This window comes from Mesocricetus auratus, unplaced genomic scaffold (assembly GCF_017639785.1).
Source record: "Mesocricetus auratus isolate SY011 unplaced genomic scaffold, BCM_Maur_2.0 Super-Scaffold_15014, whole genome shotgun sequence".
Lineage (NCBI taxonomy): Eukaryota > Metazoa > Chordata > Mammalia > Rodentia > Cricetidae > Mesocricetus > Mesocricetus auratus.
In genome coordinates, this window is record NW_024429186.1 from 56,973,105 (window position 1) to 56,995,817 (window position 22,713).

At 42.2% G+C, this 22,713-nt stretch overlaps 1 protein-coding gene and 1 long non-coding RNA gene across 12 annotated transcripts in view; both read right to left on the minus strand.

Moving 5' to 3' along the window:
- Positions 1–3,764: 3,764 nt before the first annotated feature.
- Positions 3,765–18,102, minus strand: LOC121139366. 2 transcript variants are annotated; one of them, XR_005876318.1, is made up of 4 exons: positions 17,461–18,102; positions 15,994–16,212; positions 14,324–14,400; positions 3,765–5,966 (listed from the first exon to the last, which is right to left on the minus strand). It is a non-coding gene; the product is annotated as an uncharacterized LOC121139366 (long non-coding RNA). The 2 variants fall into 2 exon arrangements; XR_005876317.1 differs by having other exon boundaries at positions 15,994–18,102.
- An 819-nt stretch (positions 18,103–18,921) lies between these two features.
- Positions 18,922–22,713, minus strand: part of LOC101822410 (MIA SH3 domain ER export factor 2) — an 87,446-nt gene continuing 83,654 nt past the window's right edge. For all 10 annotated transcript variants that reach the window (XM_040743031.1, XM_040743030.1, XM_040743029.1 and 7 more), the window contains 3 exons: positions 21,970–22,028; positions 20,576–20,816; positions 18,922–19,451 (listed from right to left, as the gene is read on the minus strand). In XM_040743031.1, coding sequence (XP_040598965.1) covers positions 19,285–19,451; positions 20,576–20,816; positions 21,970–22,028 — 467 coding nt within the window. In that variant the 3' untranslated portion in view covers positions 18,922–19,284. The remainder of the gene's footprint in view (positions 19,452–20,575; positions 20,817–21,969; positions 22,029–22,713) is intronic.

Below are 22,713 nucleotides of genomic sequence, written 5' to 3' on the forward strand. Positions count from 1 at the left end.
GTTGATCTTGTATCCTGCCACGTTGCTGAAGGTGTTTATCAGCTGTAGGAGTTTCCTGGCAGAATTCTTTGGGTCGCTTATTTAGACTATCATATCATCTGCAAATAGTGAAAATTTGACTTCTTCCTTTCCAATTCGTATCCCCTTTATCTCCTTTTGAACTTCCAGCACAATATTGAAGAGATATGGGGAGAGGGGACAGCATTGCCTTGTTCCTGATCTTAGAGGAATTGCCTTAAGTTTCTCTCCATTCAGTTTGATGTTGGCTGTTCGTTTACTGTATATAGCTTTTATGATGTTTAGGTATGTACCTGTTATGCCGGATCTATCGAAGACCTTTATTTAAGTAATTACCCCATAATTGTTAATCTAAGTATTTCTCTTACTGGAGAATGGTTCCAGGCTTCCTACCCCCATGGCATTACATCTTGACTCTCTGTGTTTCTCCTTCCCAGAATCCTCCTCGACTCCTAGTCCCTCCTATCTAGGTTTCCTATTGGCTCAACAGTACTTTATTGACAAATGCACAGGACTTCCCCCAACATCTCCTCTTTTCTGTTTAAACAAAAAGAAAGGTCTTAACTTTAACACAGTCAAATTGTATATAACAGAACAGTTATCAAGTAAGAACATAGTTACAATATTTTAGCATGTGGTAGAGCATAGCTTTTCAAAATATGACCTGATGATTCTCTGAATTTCCTCAGTGTCCGTTGTTATGTCCCCCTTTTCATTTCTGATTTTGTGAATTTGCATGCTCATACTCTGCCTTTTGGTACGTTTGGATAAATGTTTGTCTATCTTGTTGATTTTCTCAAAGAACCAACTCCTTGTTACACTGATTCTTTGTTATCATTTTCCTAGTTTCTACTTTATTGATTTCAGCCCTCAATTTAATTATTTCTTGGTGTCTGCTCCTCTGGGCTGAGTTTGCTTCCTTTTGTTCTAGAGCTTTCAGTTGTGCTGTTAATTCCCTAGTGTGACTATTTTCCAGTCTCTTCATGTGGGCACTTAGTGCTATGAACTTTCCTCTTAGCACTGCTTTCAAAGTGTCCCATAAGTTTGTTTATGTTGTGTCTTCATTCTCATTGAATTCTAGTAAGTCTTTAATTTCTTTTTTTAATTTCTTCTTTGACCCAGGAGTGGTGTAATAGTGTATTATTCAATTTCCATGAGTTTGCAGGGTTTCTGCACTTTGTGCTATTGTTGAATTCTAACTTTAAGGCATGATGGTCTGATAAGATACATGGAGTTATTCCAGTTTTTTTGTACCTGTTGAGGTTTGCTATGTTGCCAAGTATGTGGTCGATTTTTGAGAAGGTTCCGTGAGGAGCTGAGAAGAAGGTATATTCTTTTGTGTTTGGATAGAATGTTCTATAGATGTCTGTTAAACCCAATTGGGTCATAACATCTATTAGGTCCTTCATATCCTTGTTAAGTTTCTGTCTTGTGGTCCTGTCTAGTGGTGAGAGTGGGGTGTTGAAGTCTCCCACTACAAGTGTGTGAGGTTTTATATGTGCTTTGAGTTTTAGTAATGTTTCTTTTATGAACGTAGATGGCTTTGCATTTGGGGCATGGATGTTAAGAATTGAGACTTCATCTTGGTTGATTTCTCCTGTGATGAGTATGAAGTGACCTCCTACATCTCTTTTGATTGATTTTAGTTTAAAGTCTAATTTGTTAGATATTAGAATTGCTACCCCTGCTTGTTTCTTGGGTCCATTTGATTGGAATATCTTTTCCCAACCCTTTATTCTGAAATAACGTCTGTCTTTGAAGCTGAGGTGTGTTTCTTGTATGCAGCAGAAGGATGGATTCTGTCTTCAAATCCATTCTGTTACCCTGTGTCTTTTTAAGGGCGAGTTAAGACCATTAATATTAAAGGAAATTAATGACTATTGATAGCTCATTCTTGTTTATTTTGGAATGGTTGTTGTTGGTGTAATTGTATGTGGATTTCCACTACTTTTTCTTTTGCCTGTTGGCAAAGTGGCATTATCTATTGCCTATGTTTTTCTGGTAGTAGTTAACTTCCTTGGATTGGAGTTTTCCTTCCAGAAATTTCTGTAGGCATTGGTTAGTGGATATGTGTTGTTTAAATCTGGTTTTGTCATGAAATACCTTGTTTTCTTGATCTATATATCGATTGCAAGCTTTGCTGGATTAGTCTTGGCTGGCATCCATGGACTCTTAATGTTGGTAGAATATCTATCCAGGACCTTCTGGCATTCATAGATTCCATGGAGAAGTCAGGTGTAATTCTGATAGGTTTGTCTTTATATGTAACTTGGCCTTTTTCCCTAGCTGCTCCTAATATTCTTTCTTTATTCTGTATGTTTGGGGTCTTGATTATTATGTGTCGAGGGGATTTGGGGGGGAGGTCCACTCTATTTGGTGTTCTGTAGGCTTCTTGTACCTTCATTGGCATGTCTTTTGTTGGGTTGGGGAAGTTTTCTTCTATTATTTTGTTGAATATGTTTTCTGGCCCTTTGAGGTGGGATTCTTCACCTTCTACTATACCTCTTATTCTTATGTTTGGTCTTTTCACGGTGTCCCATATTTCCTGGACATTTTGTGTTAGGGATTTGTTGGACTTAAAATTTTCTTTGGTCGATGAGTCTAATTCTCCTAGTGTATCTTCAACACCTGAGATTCCCTCTTCCATTTCTTGTATTTTGTTGGTTATGCTTGCATCTGTAATACCTGACCATTTTCCCAGCTTTTCTATTTCCAGTATTCTTCAGACTGTGTTTTTTTTTATTGTTTCTATTTCAGATTTCAGCCCTTGCACTGTTTGAATTGTTTCTTGCAATTTTTGATTTGTCTTTTGTGCCATTTCTTGCATTTTTTAATTGTTTTTTTTTTCCATCTCTTTAAGGGATTTTTTCATATCCTCTTTGAGGGCCTCTATCATTTCCATGAAGTTGGTTTTTATGTCATTCTCTTTTGCTTCATTTGTGATGGGGTGTTCCAGTCTTGTTGGTGTAGGGTCTCTGGACTCTGGTGGTGTCATATTGGTTTTTCTGTTGCTCTTTGTGTTTTTATATTGTCTCCTTCCCATCCGTTCTTGCAGTGGGATCCAGAGGGTGCCTCTTCTGTTGGGTGTGGGACCAGGGTTCCCTTCTGGTTGTAGCAAGTCCACTGTCCTGGTAGTTTTCCACTTCCTGTACTCTTGGGTGGAAAAATGGACTAGGATGCTGGGGTGCTTTGGATCTCACTTGGATGGATGGGAGCCCCAGTGGTATACCCCAGGCACAGGAGTGTTGTCTGGAGACCGGCCCTTTTAGTCTTTGTCATGTGGGTGGAGCAGGAGACTAGGATGCTAGGGTGAGTTTGCTCCTGCCTCTGGGGTGGAAGCTGCTGTGGCAGTCCCCGAGCACAGGTAGGCAGTATAGTCCTAGTTCAGTAGGTGGAGCCGGAAACTATGGCACCTTGGCTCCTGCCGCCTCTGCCGGGATGGAAGCCTCAGTGGCAGAACCCAGGCCCAGGCAGGTGGTCGAGAAATCATTGTAATGTATTTTATTGTATATGAAATACAAAGTGTTGATGTTTAAATAAAAATCTTAGGCTGCATTGTTCAGAAAGTTTAAGGTTTTTTTTTTTCACTTTGTGAAAAGGCAAGCTTTAAAACAGACTAAGTCAAGCATGATGACACACTCCTATAATCCTGGCTCTTAGAGATGGAGACAGGAAGATCATAAATTCAAGGTCAATGTCTTAGTTACTTTTCTGTTGCTGTGACAAAACACCATGACCAAGGCATCTTATAGAAGAAAGTGTTTAATTGGGTTTGCAGCTTCAGAGGGATAAAGTCCAATGTGGTGGAAGAAAAGCATGGCAGCAGGAAAATCTGTAGGAGGCAGGAAGAGCTGAGCATAGCACAGGTCTTTTGGAATCTCAGAGGCTCATATCTTAGTGACTGTTTACTCCTGTGAAGATACACCATAACCAAGGCATCTCCTATAAAGGGAAGCATTTAACTGGGGCTTCTTTACAGCTTCAGCGGCTTAGACAATCATCAACATGTGAAGACAATGACAGCCTGCAGGCAGGCATGGTGCTGAAGAAGTAGCTGAGTTTTACATCCTTGTCCTCAGGCAATAACCTGGGCCAGGGGGTGGGGTATAGACTTGGCCTGGCATGGGCTTTTGACACCTCAAAGACCATCCATCCCCAGGGGCAAAACACCTCCAACAAGGCTAATTTTCAGCCAGTCTACCAACTGGTGAGTAAGCATTCCAATATATGAGCGATGGAGACTATTCTCATTCATACCATCACACCCACCCTCACTGACAGGCCATACCTCCTAATCCTTCCCAAGGAGATCCACCAACTGACCACTAAATATTCAAACATAAGCCTGTGGGGCCATTTTTATTCAAAGCACTACAGTCATCTGCTGGTGCATAGTGAGTTTGAAGTCAGTTTTGGCTGTTTTAGACCCTATCTCAAAAAAAAAAAAAAAAAAGATTAACAAAATCCCAATGCAGTATACATTACTGGTAATTTAAATGTGCTCATAATTTTAAATTTATTAGATGCAGAAATTATTACCACTGTTAAATACTTGATAAGCCCTATCATTGCTGTCTTAATATGATCTACATTCTTGGTCCTTCACTTTAACAGCTATCATTCCAAGGGAAAGAAAATAGCTTCTTGCTTATTTCTAACTTTCTTTATTCTAGAGGCCAACTTCTCAGGCACTGATTCCTCTTGGAGTTGTGTAGTGCCTTTTGAGTCTTTATTTCCTAGACAAATCTGACAACTTTGAGTGACTCAGCATGTGTGTATGTGTATACATGAAGTGTACCCATGTGTTTGTAACAGGAAAGAGTAAAGATGACTGGCATCCAAGTGAAGAAATACTGGACTTCTGATCCTGACTCATTTGGCCTCAGCACAAGCTCCTTTGTCAGTTTCCCTATCTCTTAGATAAGAACTGGACTTGAAGCCCAATAGTGACCCTGTTAATACCAGCAAGAAAATCCCTTTGAGGCCAGCTAGACTACACAGTGAGTTCTAGAACAGAAGAAAGGAGTTACGGAATAAAGGCAATGAGGCCAGGCTTGTGTCGGGGTGATCCTGAATGCAGGCCTAGTACAGAGACCATTGTGTCAAGCTATGAAGGTAAAGTCTGGATTGCCCTGGAGAACCCAGTGTTAGAGATGCCAGAGTCAAGGGACACCTGCCAAGGAGAACTGCAACAGGGAGTGCAACCAGCCCAAGAGAGAGCAGTGCATTGCAGTTAACAAAGCTGAAGAGAGTTGGAGATCTGAAGAGTGTTCTGACATCACACAGGGAGATGTACAGTTTGGAGTTGCCCACTTGGTGTTTGGTCTTGCTTTGGTGCAGTATTTCCTCATGATGCTCCCTTCCCTATGTTTTGGAAAAGTAATGTATATCCTGTGCCATTATGTGATCTGCCTTTTGATTTTGATTTTTACAGGTGCTTACACTTAAGAGATTGTATGAATCTCAGAAGCAACTTTGGACTTTAAACATTGTTGAGCCACTGTGATACACTATGGGGACTTTTAGAGTTGGACTAAATGCATTTTGCATTATGATGTTGCTACAAACTTCTGGTGGCTAGTAATGTGGTAATTTGAACACAATTAGCCCCCAAAATTTCACAGGGAGTGTCACTGTTAGGAGGTGTGGCTTTGTTGAAGTTGGAGTGCGTATGGCCTTGTTGGAGGAAGTGTGTCACTGTGTGCAAGGGGAGAGAGGGGAAACTGGGGTTTGTATATATAATGAAAACTTTCTTTAAAATAATGTTTATGGATCTATATAACTATATGATATGACCTAAATAAATGAATCTCTATTCAGAAAGACATTGGAAGGGCAAAAGCCATAAAGGACCATTACCTGGAGAGATGTGAACATCACTTCCTAACAGATATCTTCCCTTGTTTCAACCATTGTCTGCTTTTCTGCAATGCTTAGATATTACTTTTCTGTTGATTTAAAGTAAGAATATGCAGATAAGTTTACACATATAATCTATATTTACACACTCCTATTGGTCAAAAGTAATGCCCAATACAATGTCTTGAGCTTTGACCCGTACCATGATCACTGCAGTTAGCCTAAGTATAAAGGAAACTAAATGTACTATTGTTTCAGGCTCCCGTCTTGATGCAAAGAACAAACTATGACTGAGCCAGAAATTGGGTCACTAGGATTCACAGAGAAGGAAACTGAAATTTAGTATGTGATTACTACGGGCGTGAATTAGCAACTTAAATTATACATTTGATATCTTAAGCTGCAAACTGTAGGCCAGATATAGAACAATTATGCATGTTTCTATGCACGATAAAATTCATAGCATATTAGAAGATAACAGAAAGTAAGATCCTGGTCCAGGGAGAGAAAGAAGAAAAGTTGTTTAAACAAAGATTTAATGATGTCAAGTTTACAAATGTTTCAATATAAAGCTTGATTGTAGGAAAAAACCAAAATCATGCCTTAATGTGAGTGGGGGTCCCACTCTGAGCCCCAACTCCCAACATCCCTGGCTCCATCTCCCTGGGCGTTTTCTGTGCCTAGAGAAGACCTGCCCCTCCCGGAAGGACCACCCTGAGTATGCTCATACCTCAGTCTTCAGTATCTTCTGGTCCTTTCCTGGTGCTTAAGGTGAGTGGGGGTCCCGCTCTGAGCCCCAGCTCCCTACATCCCCGGCTCCTTCTCCCTTGATGTTTGCTGCACCTAAAGAAGACCTGCCCCTCCTGGAAGGACCACCCTGAGTCTGCCCACACCTGTGTCTTCTGGTCCTTTCCTGGTGCTTAAAGAGAGGAAGAGACCCCACGAGCTCCCACTGAAAGAAAGGATGGGAAGAAGGCAATATAAAAACACAGCCAACAACAGAGAAACCAGTATGACACCACGAGGGTATAGAAACTCTACACCATCAAGACCTGAACATATCAACACAGATGAAACAGAAAAGAATGACCTTCAAAACAACCTCGTGAAAGTGATAGAGGCCCTCAAAGAGGATATGAGAAAATCCCTTAAAGAAAGCACAAAACCAAAAGCTACAAGAAACCAACAAATCTCTTAAAGAAAGCAAGGAAACCCAAGAAAAAACAATCAAACAGTTCAGGGAAGGAAACAATTCAAACTGTTCAAGACCTGAAAACTAAAATGGAGACAATAAGAAAAACACAAACTGAGGTAATGCTGGAATTCGAAAGGCTGAAAAAACAATCAGAAACTACAGATGCAAACATAACTAACAGAATATAAGAAATGGAAGACAGAATCTCATGCACTGAAGATAAACTAGAGGAAATAGATTCATTGACAAAAGAAAGTCTTAAATATAACAAATCCTTAACACAAAATATTCAGGAAATATGGGACACTGTGAAAAGACCAAATCTAAGAATAATAGGTATAGAAGGCAAAGAAGCCAGCTAAATGGTACAGAAAACATATTCAACAAAATCATAGAAGAAAATTTTCCCAACCTGAAGAAGGACATGCCTATGAAACTAAAAGAAGCTTACCAAACACCAAATAGACTGGACCAAAGAAAAAAATCCCCTTGCCATATAATAATCAAAACACCAAACAAAGAATAAAGAACGAATACTAAAAGCAGCAAGGGAACAAGGCCAAGTAACATAAAAAGGCAAACCTATCAGAATTACAGCCGACTTCTCCATGGAAACTATGAAAGCCAGAAGGTCCTGGATAGATGTTCTACAAACACTAAGAGACCACAGATTCCAGCCCAGACTACTATTCCCGGCAAAACTCTCCATCACTATAGATGGAGAAAACAAGATATTCCATGACAAAACCAGATTTATGCAATACATATCCACAAATCTAACCCTACAGAAAGTTCTAGAAAGAAAACTCTGACCCAAGGAAGTTAACTACATTCAAAATAACACAGGCAATAGATAATCTAACTTTACCAGAAATCAGAAATAGGAGAAATCCTCACACATAAAACCATCACCAAAAACGGATCCAAAGCAAGCAAGAATCAACAATCGATGGTCTTTAATATCCCTGAATATCAATGGTCTCAACTCACCTATAAAAAGACACAGGCTAACAGAATGGATACAGAGACAGAATCCATCCTTCTGCTACATACAAGGAGCACACCTCAATTTCAAAGACAGAAATTACCTCAAGGTTAAGGGTTGGGGAAAGATGTTCCAATCAAATGGACGTAAGAAGCAAGCGAGTGTAGCTATCCTAATATCTAACAAAATTGACTTCAAACTAAAATTAATCAAAAGAGATGAAGAAGGTCACTTCATATTCACCATAGGAAAAATCCATCAGGAAGAAGTCTCAATTATGAACATATATGCCCCAAATATAAAGACACCCACGTTCATAAAAGAAACATTACAATTCAAATCACACATTAAACCCCACACACTTATAGTGGGAGACTTCAACACCCCACTCAGACCACTGGACAGGTCCACCAGACAGAAACTTAACAAAGAAACAATGGAACTAACGGAAGTTATCACCCAATTGGGTTCAACAGACATTTATAGAACATTCCACCCAAACATAAAAGAATATTCCTTCTTCTCAGCACCACACAGAACCTTCTCAAAAATTGACCACATACTTGGCAGTAAGCAAACGTCAACAGATACAAAAAAAGTGGAATAACCCCTGTATCCTGTCGGACCACCACGGCTAAAATTAGAATTCAACATCAACACAAATTGCAGAAACCTCACAAACTCATGGAAACAATGCTCAACTGCATCACCCCTAGGTAAAGGAAGAAATAAAGAAATAAAAGACTTCATAGAATTCGATGAAAATGAAGGCACAACATACACAAACCTTTGGGATACTTTGAAAGCAATGCAGTTCTAAGAGGAAAATGCCCACATGAAGAAACTGGAGAATTGCCACACTAGAGAATTAACAGAACACCTGAAAGCTCTAGAACAAAAAAAGCAAACTCACCCAGGAGGAGTACATGCCAGGAAATAATCAAATTGAGAGCTGAAATCAATAAAGTAGAAACAAAGAAAACAATAAAGAAGCAATGAAACAAAGAGTTGGTTCTTTGAGAAGATCAACAAGATAGACAAACCTTTTTCAAACCTAACTAAAAGACAGAGAGAGAACATGCTAATAAACAAAATCAGAAATGAAAAGGAGACATAACAGACACTGGCAAAATCCAAAGAATCATCATGTCATACTTTGAAAATCTGTACTCCACTAAATTGGAAAATCTAAAGGAAATGGATGATTTTCTGGATAGATATCACTTACCAAAATTAACTCAAGATAAACAATTTAAACAAATCTATATCCCCTAAAGAAACAGAAGCAGCCATAAAAAGTCTTCCAAACAAGAAAAGTCCAGGGCTAGATGGTTTCAGTGTGGAATTCTACCAAAAATTCAAGGAAGAGCTAATACCAATACTTTTCAAGTTGTTCCACACAATAGAAGCAGAAGGATCACTGCCAAATTCTTTTTACAAGGCTACAATTACATTAGTAGCCAAACCACACAAAGACACAACCAAGACAGGGAATTACAGACCAATCTCCCTCATGAACATTGATGCAAAAATACTCAATAAAATACTGGCGAATCGAATCCAAGAACACATCAGAATAATCATACACCATGATCAAGTAGGCTTCATCCCAGGGATGCAGGGATGGTTCAACATATGAAAATCCATCAATGTAATCTACCATATAAACAATCTGAAAAAGAAAAACCACATGATCATCTCACTAGATGCTGAAAAGGCCTTTCACAAAATCCAACACACCTTCATGATAAAGGTCTTGGAGAGATCAGGGATAACAGGAACATACCTAAACATAATAAAAAGCTATATACAGCAAACCAACAGCCAGCATCAAGCTAAATGGAGAGAAACTAAGGGATTCCTCTACAATCAGGAACAAGACAAGTATGTCCACTCTCCATATCTCTTAAATATTGTACTTGAAGTTCTAACTAGAGCAATAAGACAACAAAAGGAGATCAAGGGGATAAGAATTGGAAATGAAGAAGTCAAACTTTCACTATTTGCAGATGGTATGATAGTCTACGTAATCGACCCAAAGAATTCTGCCAGGAAACTCCTACAGCTGATAAACACTTTAGCAAAGTGGCAGGATACAAAATTAACTCAAAAAAATCAGTAGCACTACTGTATATAGACAATAAAGGGGATGAGAAAGAAATCAGAGAAACATCACCCTTTACAATAGCCACAAACACCATAAAACATCTTGGGGTAACTCTAACCAAACAAGTGAAAGACCTGTATAACAAGAACTTTGAGTCATTAAAAAAAAGAAATTAAAGAAGATACCAGAAAATGGGAAGATCTCCCATGCTCTTAGATAGGTAGGATCAACGTAGTAAAAATCGCAATCTTACCAAAAGAAATCTACAGATTCAATGCAATCCCTATCAAAATACCAGCAAAATTTTTCACTGACCACAAAAGGACAATCCTTAACTTTATATGGAAAAACAAAAGACCTAGAATAGCCAAGGCAACCCTATACAATAAAGGCTCACTTTGTGGCGTGGCTAGGGGCGTGTACGGAGGAAGTAATCAAAGACTGAACAGCAGAGCGCTTGCTCTCTTTTCGGCTTTCGGTTTGGTAGCAGAAGACTTGACTCCTCTGGGTTGCCCGTTTTTCTCTTGTGAGTAATTTCTACAATAAAAAGTTACCTATACTCTCAACAAGTGTGCAGTTTATCATTGCAGTGTCAGAATACTACTCAGCAGAAAAAAATTAGAATCTTGAAATTTACAGGCAAATGGATGGCACTGGAAGAAACCATCCTGAGTGAGGTAACCCAGTTACAAAAAGACAAGCATGGTATATACTCACTCATATATGGATTTTAGACATGGAGCATGGCATTGCCAGCCCACAACCCCACCGCCAGAGAGTCTGGGGTGCTTGGAGGACCCTAAGAGAGATATGCATGGTAACCCGGAGAAGGGTTAGGGGATCCGATCTCCTAACTGGATTGGGGGGAGAGGAGGGTAGAAGGAAATGGGAGAGAGAGAGAGAGAGAGAGAGAGAGAGAGAGAGAGAGAGAGAGAGAGAGAGAGAGAGAGAGAGAGAGAGAGAGAGAGAGAGAGAGAGAAGAGGAGGGGAGGGGAGGGGAGAGGAAGACATGGGAGAACAGGAAGGTTGAGCCAGGGTAAGAATAGAGGAGAAAAGGATGGGAGATACAAGAAAAGAGGGAGCCAGTATGAGTTGGAGGAGAGATCTGGCACTAGTGGAATCTTCACAGATCTACAACGACACCAACTGGCATTAAGGCTACCTTAAATGCCCTCCCATGATAATGAGAACTACTCTCATGCAATGATTGATAGAGGCAGAGGCAGACACCCACAGCTGTGAACTGAATTGAACACATGGAACCCAGTTGCAAAGAAGAGTAATGACCGAAGGAATCAAGACTGGGCTGGCGAAACCCACAGAGGCAACTGACCTAAACAAGGGGAAACACATGACCCCCAGACTGATGACTGAGGGGCCAGCATGGGACTAATCCAGACACCCTGCCACTGAACCTGGGTGACAGAGAGGAGGCCTTGGCAATCTGTGGGACCTGGGAGAGTGGAGCAGTATTTATTCCTGGCATACAGAAGGACTCTGGGAACCCATACCACACAGAGGGATGCTCTCTCAGCCTGGACACACAAGGAAGAGCCTGGGCCCTTCCCAGGATGATGTGATAGACACTGAAAATCCCTCATGGAGGCTTTTGCCCTCCCTGGGGAGCAGGGGGGGGTGGAGTGGGGGTGATAGGTTGGGAGGACTGGGAGGTGGGGGAGGAGGGGAGGGAGAGGGAACTGAAAGTGACATGCGTAAAAAGTTAAATAAAAATATATGGAAAAAAACAAAATCATAAGTTCTTTCTTCATGGAAAGAATACAAACTCTGATAAATTTTCTGAATCAAGTAATAAACTGGGAATGAAGAAGTACAAGTTCATGTTGTAAAAAGCTAGAATCAGAACAGGGGAAACAATGCATTCCGTGCAAAGCTTTTCCTTCTGTCTAGAGCAGAAACACCTCCTGACCACTGTTCCCAATGACACCCGGGAAACATTCCAGTCACATTCGCACTGCTGTGCTACAGAATGTGTACTCACTCCGTGCCTGGACACCGAAGAAAAACCCAACTGCAGGTGAAAACCACGGGCTGAACACACCAACAGGAAACTCATTGGTTGGGTCTCACTTCCTCCATTCCTATCAGTGTGCAAGACCAAGAAGAGGAACCCCAGTCCGAAGACACTTGAACTCCCTACCTCAGAAAGAGGGGCCTCCTGGCGGTTACACTGTGGCAACTCTCTTAACTCAGCCCACAGAAAGCAATCACCATCTTACAAACTAAGAATAAAATGACAAGTGTGGTGTTAAATACTCTTAATTCCAGCACTCCATGGGCAGAAACAGGAATCTCCAAATTCAAGGCCAGCCTGGTCAACACAGCAAGTTAAAGAGCTACACACACAAACCCTGTGTTAAGAAACAAATAAACAAGGTCAACAAATGGATAAACAGTTAAAATGAGAGAGAGAATTTATGTAAGAAAGTCTATCAATAGGACCAGCAAGATATAGAGGAAAGGGCTCACTGTGTGATCCTGAGAACCTGAGCTGTCTCCATAACCAACTGTAGAAAGATAATCTTCCAGCTGTCCCTTGATTACCATATATCCTGCACGAGAGTGGGCTTGTGTGTGCCTGCTGGTGAGCTCTCTCTCTCTTTTACACACACACACACACAGAGAGAGAGAGAGAGAGAGAGAGAGAGAGAGAGAGAGAGAGAGAGAGAGAGAGAGAGAGAGAGAGAGAGAGAGAGAGAGAAAGAGAGAGAGAGAGAGATTGTTTTGAACCATTAAAAATCTGGTCAGTGGGGCTGGAGAGATAGCTCAGCGGTTAAGAGCACTGACTGTTCTTCCAGAGGTCCTGAGTTCAATTTCCAGCAACCACATAACCACCTGGTGGCTCTGAAAGACCTCAATATACCCCCTTGAGACTCAGAAGGTTGCCTCAGTGGAAAATTCCCCAAGGTCCCCAAGGCAGGGAACAAGGTCAGATTGAAAAGAACATCTGGTCCAGAGTGCTGACGCAGGAAATCGGCAGGCTGTTAAGATAAGCTTAATTTTGACCTTGTGGTTTCTCCTGGAAGGCTAAGTTATGCCCACGCTTTTTACAATACCCCTATTGCTTGCCCAGATCTGCACCTGCAGCGGCTCCACTTCTTACAATACCCCTATTGCTTTGCTTGTCAAAATTATGTACATAAAAAGAAAACTGTCGTAAAGCCTGGCACGCTCAGCTAGCTAAGGCTGCTGGAGTGTCCGCAGACGCCTGTGTGAACAATAAACCTCTTTCAGTTTGCATCCAACTGTCTGGTTATTGAGCTCGGGACGTCATGAGGTATTCAGCCTGATTACTTCAGGTTTTTCATTTGGAGGTCCCACTGAGATTTGGCGACCCCTCTCAATAACCTAGACGTCAGGAGGTGAGACAATTGGGTACCCCTTGTCTGTCTGTCTGTTCTTCTGTCTCACTGTTGTGGTCTGGTGTGTACACTTCTGAATCTGGGTGTCCAGTGAGGGAATTGACAAATTCCGTACTCACTTGGTGCCGCCACCCTGGGAGACGTCTCAGGGTGCCTGGGGCCCCGGCTTTTCGGGGCCCACTTTGTATCTGAGGGTGAACAGGCCACCCTACTGGAGGACCAGCTAAGATTGCCTGTCCCTCTGTCTGTAAATCCAATTTTCCATCGGTTCTGTGCTGCACGGTGTCTGGCCTGCTGTTTGTTTGTAGTCTCTATTGTTATTGTTTGTCCTTTGTTGTTTTTGGAAATTTTGGGGGGGATGGGACAATCTTTAACCACCCATTTAAGTTTGACTCTAGACCATTGGAATGATGTCTTAGCTCGAGCACACAACCAATCCATGGATGTTAAAAAGAAGAAATGGCAGACTTTCTGCAGTTCTGCGTGGCCATCTTTCAATGTTGGTTGGCCCCGGGGCCGGCACTTTTAACCTGAATGTTACCCTCCCCTGATTCCTAGACCCAGGATGAGTCTGACCCGCGGTCCACTCCTATTCAGGCTCGCTTACGTCTCCACAGAGAACAACCTCGTCAGGAGGGAGAGGATGGACCATGGTCAGCTCAGCTTTTTCCCTTAAGATCAGTAGGGGGCCAACATCAGTACTGGCCATTCTCTGCATCCGACCTCTACAACTGGAAAACCGATAACCCCTCCTTTTCCCAAGATCCCCAGGCACTGACCAGGCTCACTGAGTCCATTCTAATGACTCATCAGCTCACTTGGGATGATTGTCAACAGCTTCTCCAGACGCTCTTAACTACAGAGGAGAAACAAAAGGTCTTTCTGGAGGCGCAGAAAAATGTACCAGGTCCCAATGGGGCCCCCACCCAACTCCCCAATGAGATCGAAGCAGCCTTCCCTTTGGAGCGCCCTAACTGGGACTACACCACCCCAGCTGGTAGGGAACAACTTCATCTCTATCGCCAGATTCTCCTTGTGGGTCTCCGGGGCCCTGGGAGGCACCCCACTAATTAGGCCAAGGTAAGAGCAGTCACTCAGGGGATGCGTTTTTAGAAAGGTTAATGGAGGCATATCGTAGATATACGCCCTTCCACCCGACCAGTCCAGAATGCCGGGGAGAGATTATCATGGCCTTTATAGGACAGTTAGCCTCAGACATTCGGACTAGGTTGCAGCGGTTGGATGGCTTGCAAGACTATACCCTTCAGGATCTTATGAAGGAGGCAGAGAGGATTTATAATAAGAGAGAAACCCCAGAAGAGAAGGAAGAAAGACTAAGAAAGTTGCAGGAAGAGAAAGAGGAGAGGTTAATAAAGGAACAAGAGGAGATCGTGATAAAAAAACGCACTAGGGAGTTAAGCAAAATCTTGGCCACCGTAGTTCAGCCTAGATCAGAGCCAGGGAGGCAGATGAGGAACCAGGGGGATATCCGGTACCCATGGCCTGGCCATGACCAATGCACCTACTGCAAAGACAAGGGGCACTGGGCCAAGGACTGCCCGAGGAAGCAAGGAGAAATGCAGGAGGCATCCCCCAGGTCCTCTCCCTTGAGGATTAGAGGAGCCAGGGCCAGGAGCCCCCCTGAGCCCAGGCTAACCCTCAAGATCGGGGGCAACCCGTAACCTTCCGGATCGACACAGGAGCTCAACACTCAGTGTTAACCAAAGCGCTTGGTCCTCTGAGTAATAAGACTTCATGGGTGCAAGGCGCTACGGGAGGGAAAAGCTACCCATGGACTACCGAGCGAGAAGTGCATCTGGCCACAGGTAAAGTGACCCATTCCTTCTTACATGTCCCAAATTGCCCTTACCCTCTCCTGGGGAAAGACCTGCTGACTAAAATGGGAGCCCAAATTGATTTCAACAAACAGGGGACCAGTCACCAGCCCAAATGGGAGTCCCCTCCATGTCCTCACCCTAAAGTTGGAAGATGAATATAAGTTGTTAGAACAGCCTCACAAAACCCCCCTGGAAAGCATCCAAGCCTGGCTCAAAGAATACCCCAAGGCCAGAGTAGAGACCAGGGGAATGTGATCATCCACTGCCCAGGACACCAGAAGGGGAATAGCCCCATTGCTTTAGCAACCACCTGGGGGATGAAACAGCAAGGAGGGCAGCATTTGGGTCACAGATTCTATCCCTGCAAACTAAAAAGACTCAAACAGCCCCTCCCCAACCGAAATACACCTATACAGCAGAAGACCTGGCAGAAGCACACAGAATAGGAGCCAGATATGACCCGGAGGTCCAAGGATGGAGATTTCAGGGGAAATTGGACCTACCCCAGAAGGACACCAGAACATTAATAGCGGACCTCCACAAATTAAGCCACCTTAGTAGGAAAAAGCTATCCACTCTACTAGAAAGGGAAAAGTTCTTCTTTTACATACCACATGTGCAGAATCTCATTCAGCAGGTTATTGATCAATGTGTTCCTTGTGCAAAAGTCAATGCAGGAAGACTAAAACTTCCAGAAGGATCCAGGACCAGAGGACACCGCTCCGGTGTCTATTGGGAAGTGGACTTTACAGAAGTTAAACCTGGCCTGTACGGTAACAAATACCTGCTAGTTTTCATAGATACCTTCTCAGGATGGGTTGAGGCCTTCCCTACCAAGAGAGAAACAGGTGGTAGTTAAGAAGATTCTAGAAGAAATCTTCCCTCGATTCAGCCTACCCAAGGTAATCAGGTCTGATAATGGGCCGGCTTTTGTCTCCCAGGTAAGTCAGTTGGTGGCCAAGTTACTGGGGTTTGATTAGAAATTACATTGTGCTTATAGACCACAAAGTTCAGGTCAGGTAGAAAGAATAAATAGAACAATTAAGGAGACCTTGACTAAATTAGCATTGGAGACTAGCACTAGAGACTGGGTTCAACTCCTGCCCCTGGCCCTCTACCAGGCCAGGTGTCAGAGCCTACCCCAGCTGCAAGTACCCAGGTACCCGAAAAGCCCTACAAGTAACTCCATTCTATGTCTGCCCTAGGGACAGCAGATCAAGGTCAGAGGTGCATAGATGTGGGGGCTCGGGGACTTCTTTTGCAAACAATGGGGTTGTGTGACCACATGAGAGGTTCCATGGCACCCCTCGTCAAGCTGGGACTTAATTACTGTTGGGAGGGAAAACCAGACTTCAAACACCCTTAATATAACTTTCACAAATCTGGGAAAACAGTTCAACGATGGGTCGAGGGACGAACCTGGGGACTAAGATTCTACATGCCAGGGAGAGATAAGGGACTTTCATTCCAAATTAGACTCAAGATAACCAGTCCCCTAACGGCTCCCATAGGACCTAATGATGTGTTGTCAGAACAAGGGCCGCCTAAAGCCCCAAAACCCCAACTTCCCCCAGTCTCATCCCATGCCTCCTTTGACGGAACAGAGACTCTTCAGCTTGGTTCAAGGGGCTTTTTCGGCCCTCAACAATACCCAGCCAAACCTTACTACCTCTTGTTGGCTATGCCTAGCATCTATACCTCCCTATTATGAAGGGATTGCCACGATGGGAAACTTTATTAACACCACCACCAGCCCTAACTGCGGCTGGGAGGTGGACCATAGGTTAACACTCATCCAAGTTTCCGACCAGGGTCTATGCCTACGAACCCCTCCATCCTCCAAGTCAGGTCTCTGTAACCGAACCGTCCAACAGCCAGGAAGTCAAAATTACCTGGTCCCAGAATCGGGACTCTGGTGGGCATGTAAAATACTGGACCCACACCCTGTGTGCACACCCAAGTCCTAAATGCCTCCAAAGATTTTTGTGTCCTAGTCCGCTTGCTTCCCCTCCTGAAGTTCTGGAACAAGTTTATGAGGGAATCCCATTAAGGTACAAGAGAGAGCCTATATCACTTACCCTAGCCCTCCTATGGGGGGCAGGAATGGCAGCCGGAATGCCTAGGCACAGGAGTGGCTGCACTGGTTCAAGGGTCCCAAGGATACTCAGAATTAAAACTAGCCATCGAGGAAGATATCCAAGAGGTTGAGGGCTCTATTACTAAATTAGAATTGTCTGTTGCTTCCCTGGCTGAGGTTGCCTTACAAAACCGAAGAGGTCTCGACCTCCTTTTTCTTAAGGAAGGTGGGCTCTGTGCCGCCCTCAAAGAAGAATGTTGTTTCTATGTTAACCATTCTGGGGTCATACAAGATTCCATGGCAAAACTTAGGGAAAGACTCAACCAACGCCGGAGAGACCGGGAATCTCAACAGGGTTGGTTTGAGAGCTGGTTCAATGGGTCCCCCTGGCTGACCACCCTGATTTCTACCATACTAGGTCCTCTGGTTATTTTGTTACTGTTACTTACTTTTGGCCCCTGTATTTTAAATTGCCTTATGATGTTCATTAAGGAACGCCTATCTATCACCCAGGCCCTGGTTCTCACACAGCAGTACCAAGCTCTTAAACAACAAGAGGGACCATAAATTTTAGGATTGAAACTTCACAAAAAAGAAATGTGGGAATGAAAGACCTCAATACACCCCCCTTGAGACTCAGAAGGTTGCCTCAGTGGAAAATTCCCCAAGGTCCCCAAGGCAGGGAACAAGGTCAGATTGAAAAGAACATCTGGTCCAGAGTGCTGACGCAGGAAATCGGCAGGCTGTTAAGATAAGCTTAATTTTGACCTTGTGGTTTCTCCTGGAAGGCTAAGTTATGCCCACGCTTTTTACAATACCCCTATTGCTTGCCCAGATCTGCACCTGCAGCGGCTCCACTTCTTACAATACCCCTATTGCTTTGCTTGTCAAAATTATGTACATAAAAAGAAAACTGTCGTAAAGCCTGGCACGCTCAGCTAGCTAAGGCTGCTGGAGTGTCCGCAGACGCCTGTGTGAACAATAAACCTCTTTCAGTTTGCATCCAACTGTCTGGTTATTGAGCTCGGGACGTCACGAGGTATTCAGCCTGATTACTTCAGGTCTTTCAGCTCACAACCACCTTGAATGAGATCTGGTACCCTCTACTGGCCTGCAGACAGAAGGCTGTATACACAATAAATAAATAAAATATTTTAAAAAAACTAATCAGTGAATTATGTTTTTAAAAGAATCTGAAATTTATCATTAGACAATATCCCAGCTATCTATAAAGTGTAATCCATATGTAAGTTTTTAAAGTTGAATTGCCATATGGATGCTGGGAACCAAAGTCCTCAGTCCTGGAAAAGCAGGCAGTCTTAACCACTGAGCCAACGTCTCTCCAGTTCCAGACACTTCCCTTTTGAACCACTGCATTATTGGTACAGGTAAAATGAGTAATTTATGGAACCATGTTTATGTCAAACTGGCTGGTTTTATTATTATCAAGGCCAAGCAAGACTTTAAATCAAATAAAATTTATTGATTAAACATACAGGTACCTTTACATTTGTCTACAACCATTGTGAACACATTCCTGGTGTAAACACACAACCTATTGGAATTAACATATCCCCAACTATAAGATTACATGTATAAAACTACCATAATTATGGATGAGGTACTCAAAGTAAAACATACTATTCAGAATGAAATAAAATGGAAATAATTTACTCATAAGATTCATATTTAAATCTTTATTTACAAAATACTATCCTGAGAATTATAATTCCATTAAGCTTCAATTTGAGCAAAAATATAATCACATAAGTAACAGCAGTTACTTAAACCGCAAAATGAGAAGAAATGACCACCAAGGAAACTGTCAGGTCTCCTGTGTTTCTGGAGGTTCGGGTGCAGGTTGTTTAGAAGGTGGAATCAAATCTGGGGGCCTCTCATTTCTAGTTTCAGGATGTGGGGGTGGGGGGAAGAACCCAGCTCTTGGGGGAAGGTAAGGTGGTGGAAAGCCCCTCGGTTGGTACACATTTCTCCCTGTTGGAAGAGATGGGTAAAGGACAGTGGAAGTTGAAACCCTGTAGTGCACACTTGTTAAAACACTAGCTCCAGCTATTCTGATATCCAAACTCTCATGCCACAATACTCGATCTCACAAATAAATCTTGACATTGAAAAATGGACTTCTTAACTACATAGGATTAATATGAACACAACCATCAGCTTTAGGTGTGTTTATCCTGTCTTGGCAGGTATGCAAGATCTCAATACACTCAAGACTTCCTGCAAAACAGCTTTTCAATGCAGTAAAACTTTCAAAGTTAACATTCAGATCAGTGATCCTGACATGATATTCTACTAAAAACATTCCCTGTAAAGCCAAATACCACCTTAAAACTTTCCAAACAAAACTGATTTTACTCCCCTAGAAGTTTAAGAGTAGAGATGAGGGCAAAGAGCAGATAACCTAGGACAGCTAAGGTGGTTCTTGTCTAATAATGAAAACATGATTTACTGTGTAGAAACTTGGGATTCCAAAGGGCAAATTATGCTATAAAGGCAATAAATTACTTTTATTTTAAAATGTAAGGGTACTACTATTTATGAAAAATACCTTAAAACACTTTAGTCAGTAATCTTAAGACAAAAATATGAGCAATTATATTAAATAATTGCTACTTTCTATCAAATAAATACACATAATTTTAATCTTAAAACTGCTTGTAGCTGGGCACTGGTGGCATACACCTTCAATCCCAGCACTTGGGAAGCAGAGACAGGTAGATCTCTGTGAGTTCAAGGCTAGCCTGGTCTACAGACTAAGACTTCCAGGACAGGCTCCAAAGCTATAGACAAACCCTGCCTTGGGGAGAAAAACAAAACAAAACAAAACAAAAAAAAAACCTGCTTGCAAATTTCCTGATTTTCTGACCTATCAGAGTGCAAATTTCCTGATTTTCTGACCTATCAGAGTACAGTTAAAATTCAAAATTACCTGAGGTGGATCAAGGTGAAGCCTTGGCTTCCTCTGATGCTGCACTGTAACCTGTGAGCCATATAAACCCTTTCCTACTCCAGTTGGTTCTTGCCAGAGTTTATCACAGTAACAAGAAAAGAACAGATAAAAGTTGACACACAGATGGACTTTTAAAATAGCGTACCTGGGTATGGCGGGAAGGGTGGTCCAGCAAAGTCCCTTGGTGGAAAATAATCTGGAGGACCTCCATAGATGTTTCCTGGAGGAGGTGGCGGGAATGGGGAGGCCCTTCTCATCATCTGGCTTCTTGGATCCCCTGCAAATGGAGGGCCTCTGGGGCCTCTAACCAGGGGGACTGGAGGGGGGATGAAGCCAGGGCCAGCTGTCTCACATTCAGTAGCAGGAGTGTTGGGCACAGTGGAGTTCTGTAACAGATTGACAATCAGCAGTCACTAAAGAGGCTTGATGGACAGCTCTTTTGCTGGGGGTGTCAGGCATAGAAGAAAATAGACCATGACATTCCACAAAGCCTCAGTAGGCTTTCCACACCTGTGTAGGAGCTGCTTAAGTGCTATCCTAAGTATTTTTACTAACTCAGCAGAAAACTTTGAGCATGGAAGTAATAGTCTACCTAGCACACCCTAAAATACAGATACGGTTCAAGCACATCAAAATAGACACTTGAAAAAATAGAAATACACCAGGTGGTGGTACACGACTTTAATCATAGAACCTGGGAGGTAGAGGTAGGTGGATCTGTGTCAGTTCGAGCCCTGCCTGGGAATAGAGTAAGTTCCAGGACTGGCTCCATAGCTACTGGGAAACTATCTCAAAGACAAAAATATATACATATAGACACTCTTATCAAACCACAGAAAAGAAAAATGGTTAAGAAACTGATTATTTTCAAAATGATTAAAATCAATGCTATATTTTAAAACTAAAATACATTTTAAGATTAAACAAGATTTCAAGGAAGAAAATCTGAAATAGTGTACAGGTAGCACTGAAGCTATAAAGATCATCTAAAATTTGTTCTTATTTAAATGGGAGAAATCAGGTTTTTCTCTCTTGTTTCTTTGTCATTTCACATGTACGGATGTTTTGCCTGCATGTATGTCTAGATATCATAAATATTCAGTGTTCTTGAAGACTAGAATAGAGCTTCAGATTCCTTAAACCTGGAGTTAAGAAGGGTTGTGAGCCACCACTCGGATGCTGGGAATCAAACCCAGGTCCTTCAGGAGAGCAGCCAGTGGTCTTATCCTGTAAGCCATTTCTCTAGCCTATTTGGTATTTTGAAACAAGATCTGCTTATATAGCTCACACTGGCTTTGAATTTATAATCCTCCTGCCTCAGCCTGCCAAAATGCTAGGATTACATGCACCAACAAACCCTGCTTGATCTGGACTATTTCACACAAGGTTAAAAGTCAACAATGAAAGTGTTAATGCCAAGTAGACATATATTTTATTAATATATTGATATCACATAGTAGAAGAGCTCTAGCCTTATTCTAATAAAACCAAGAAACTAGTTATGGATACATTGGGTAGAATTCACTTTCCAATACTTACCCCAAGGTCACTTTTGGTATCATTGTTAGTGGATTCCAATTTCGAGGATACTGGCCCATCTAGACATAAAAATTAAACCAGGAAAAATTCATGAGTTCTCAATTTATTCCCAGACTGTTTCCAGATCCAAATGGCACTGGCATGTTCCACTCCCCTTGCTGGGACAGGGAACAACTTGACACAAATACACTAGTATTCCACATGAGAGTCCCAAAAGCAGCCTGAGGCTGGTGAAATTTCAATAGAACAGATATTCTTTTTCAGTGTGCTGGTGACCATTCCAGCTGGCTCCTAGGCAGTCTTGCTGCAGAAGCCTCAGTGAGCACCCGAAGAAGTACCATTCACTTACTGTGTTTTCTGTGTACATAATATACACTTGTATGAAAATACCCTTATAGATAACTCAATTATACAATGAAGACTTACATTTTGGAATTCTATTCATTCTTGATGTTATTTACATTAAAACCTACACTAGATGCACATATTTCTCAGCTTCAGTGGGTAGTGAGTGATAGTTGAAGAGCTCCTGGCAGATTCAATCTACTACATATGAAATGATTAAATCAGATATCTAATTGAGAACAAGAACCAAATTATTCTACGGGTAGTTTTTACATATCCATTGACATTTGCCTGCCTAATACCCTTGACTGCTAAACAGGATACATGTAAATGGATTATAAACAACAAGAAGTTAGCTATGGAACAGAGTAAAGTTTGTATTATAGTGAGATACACTCA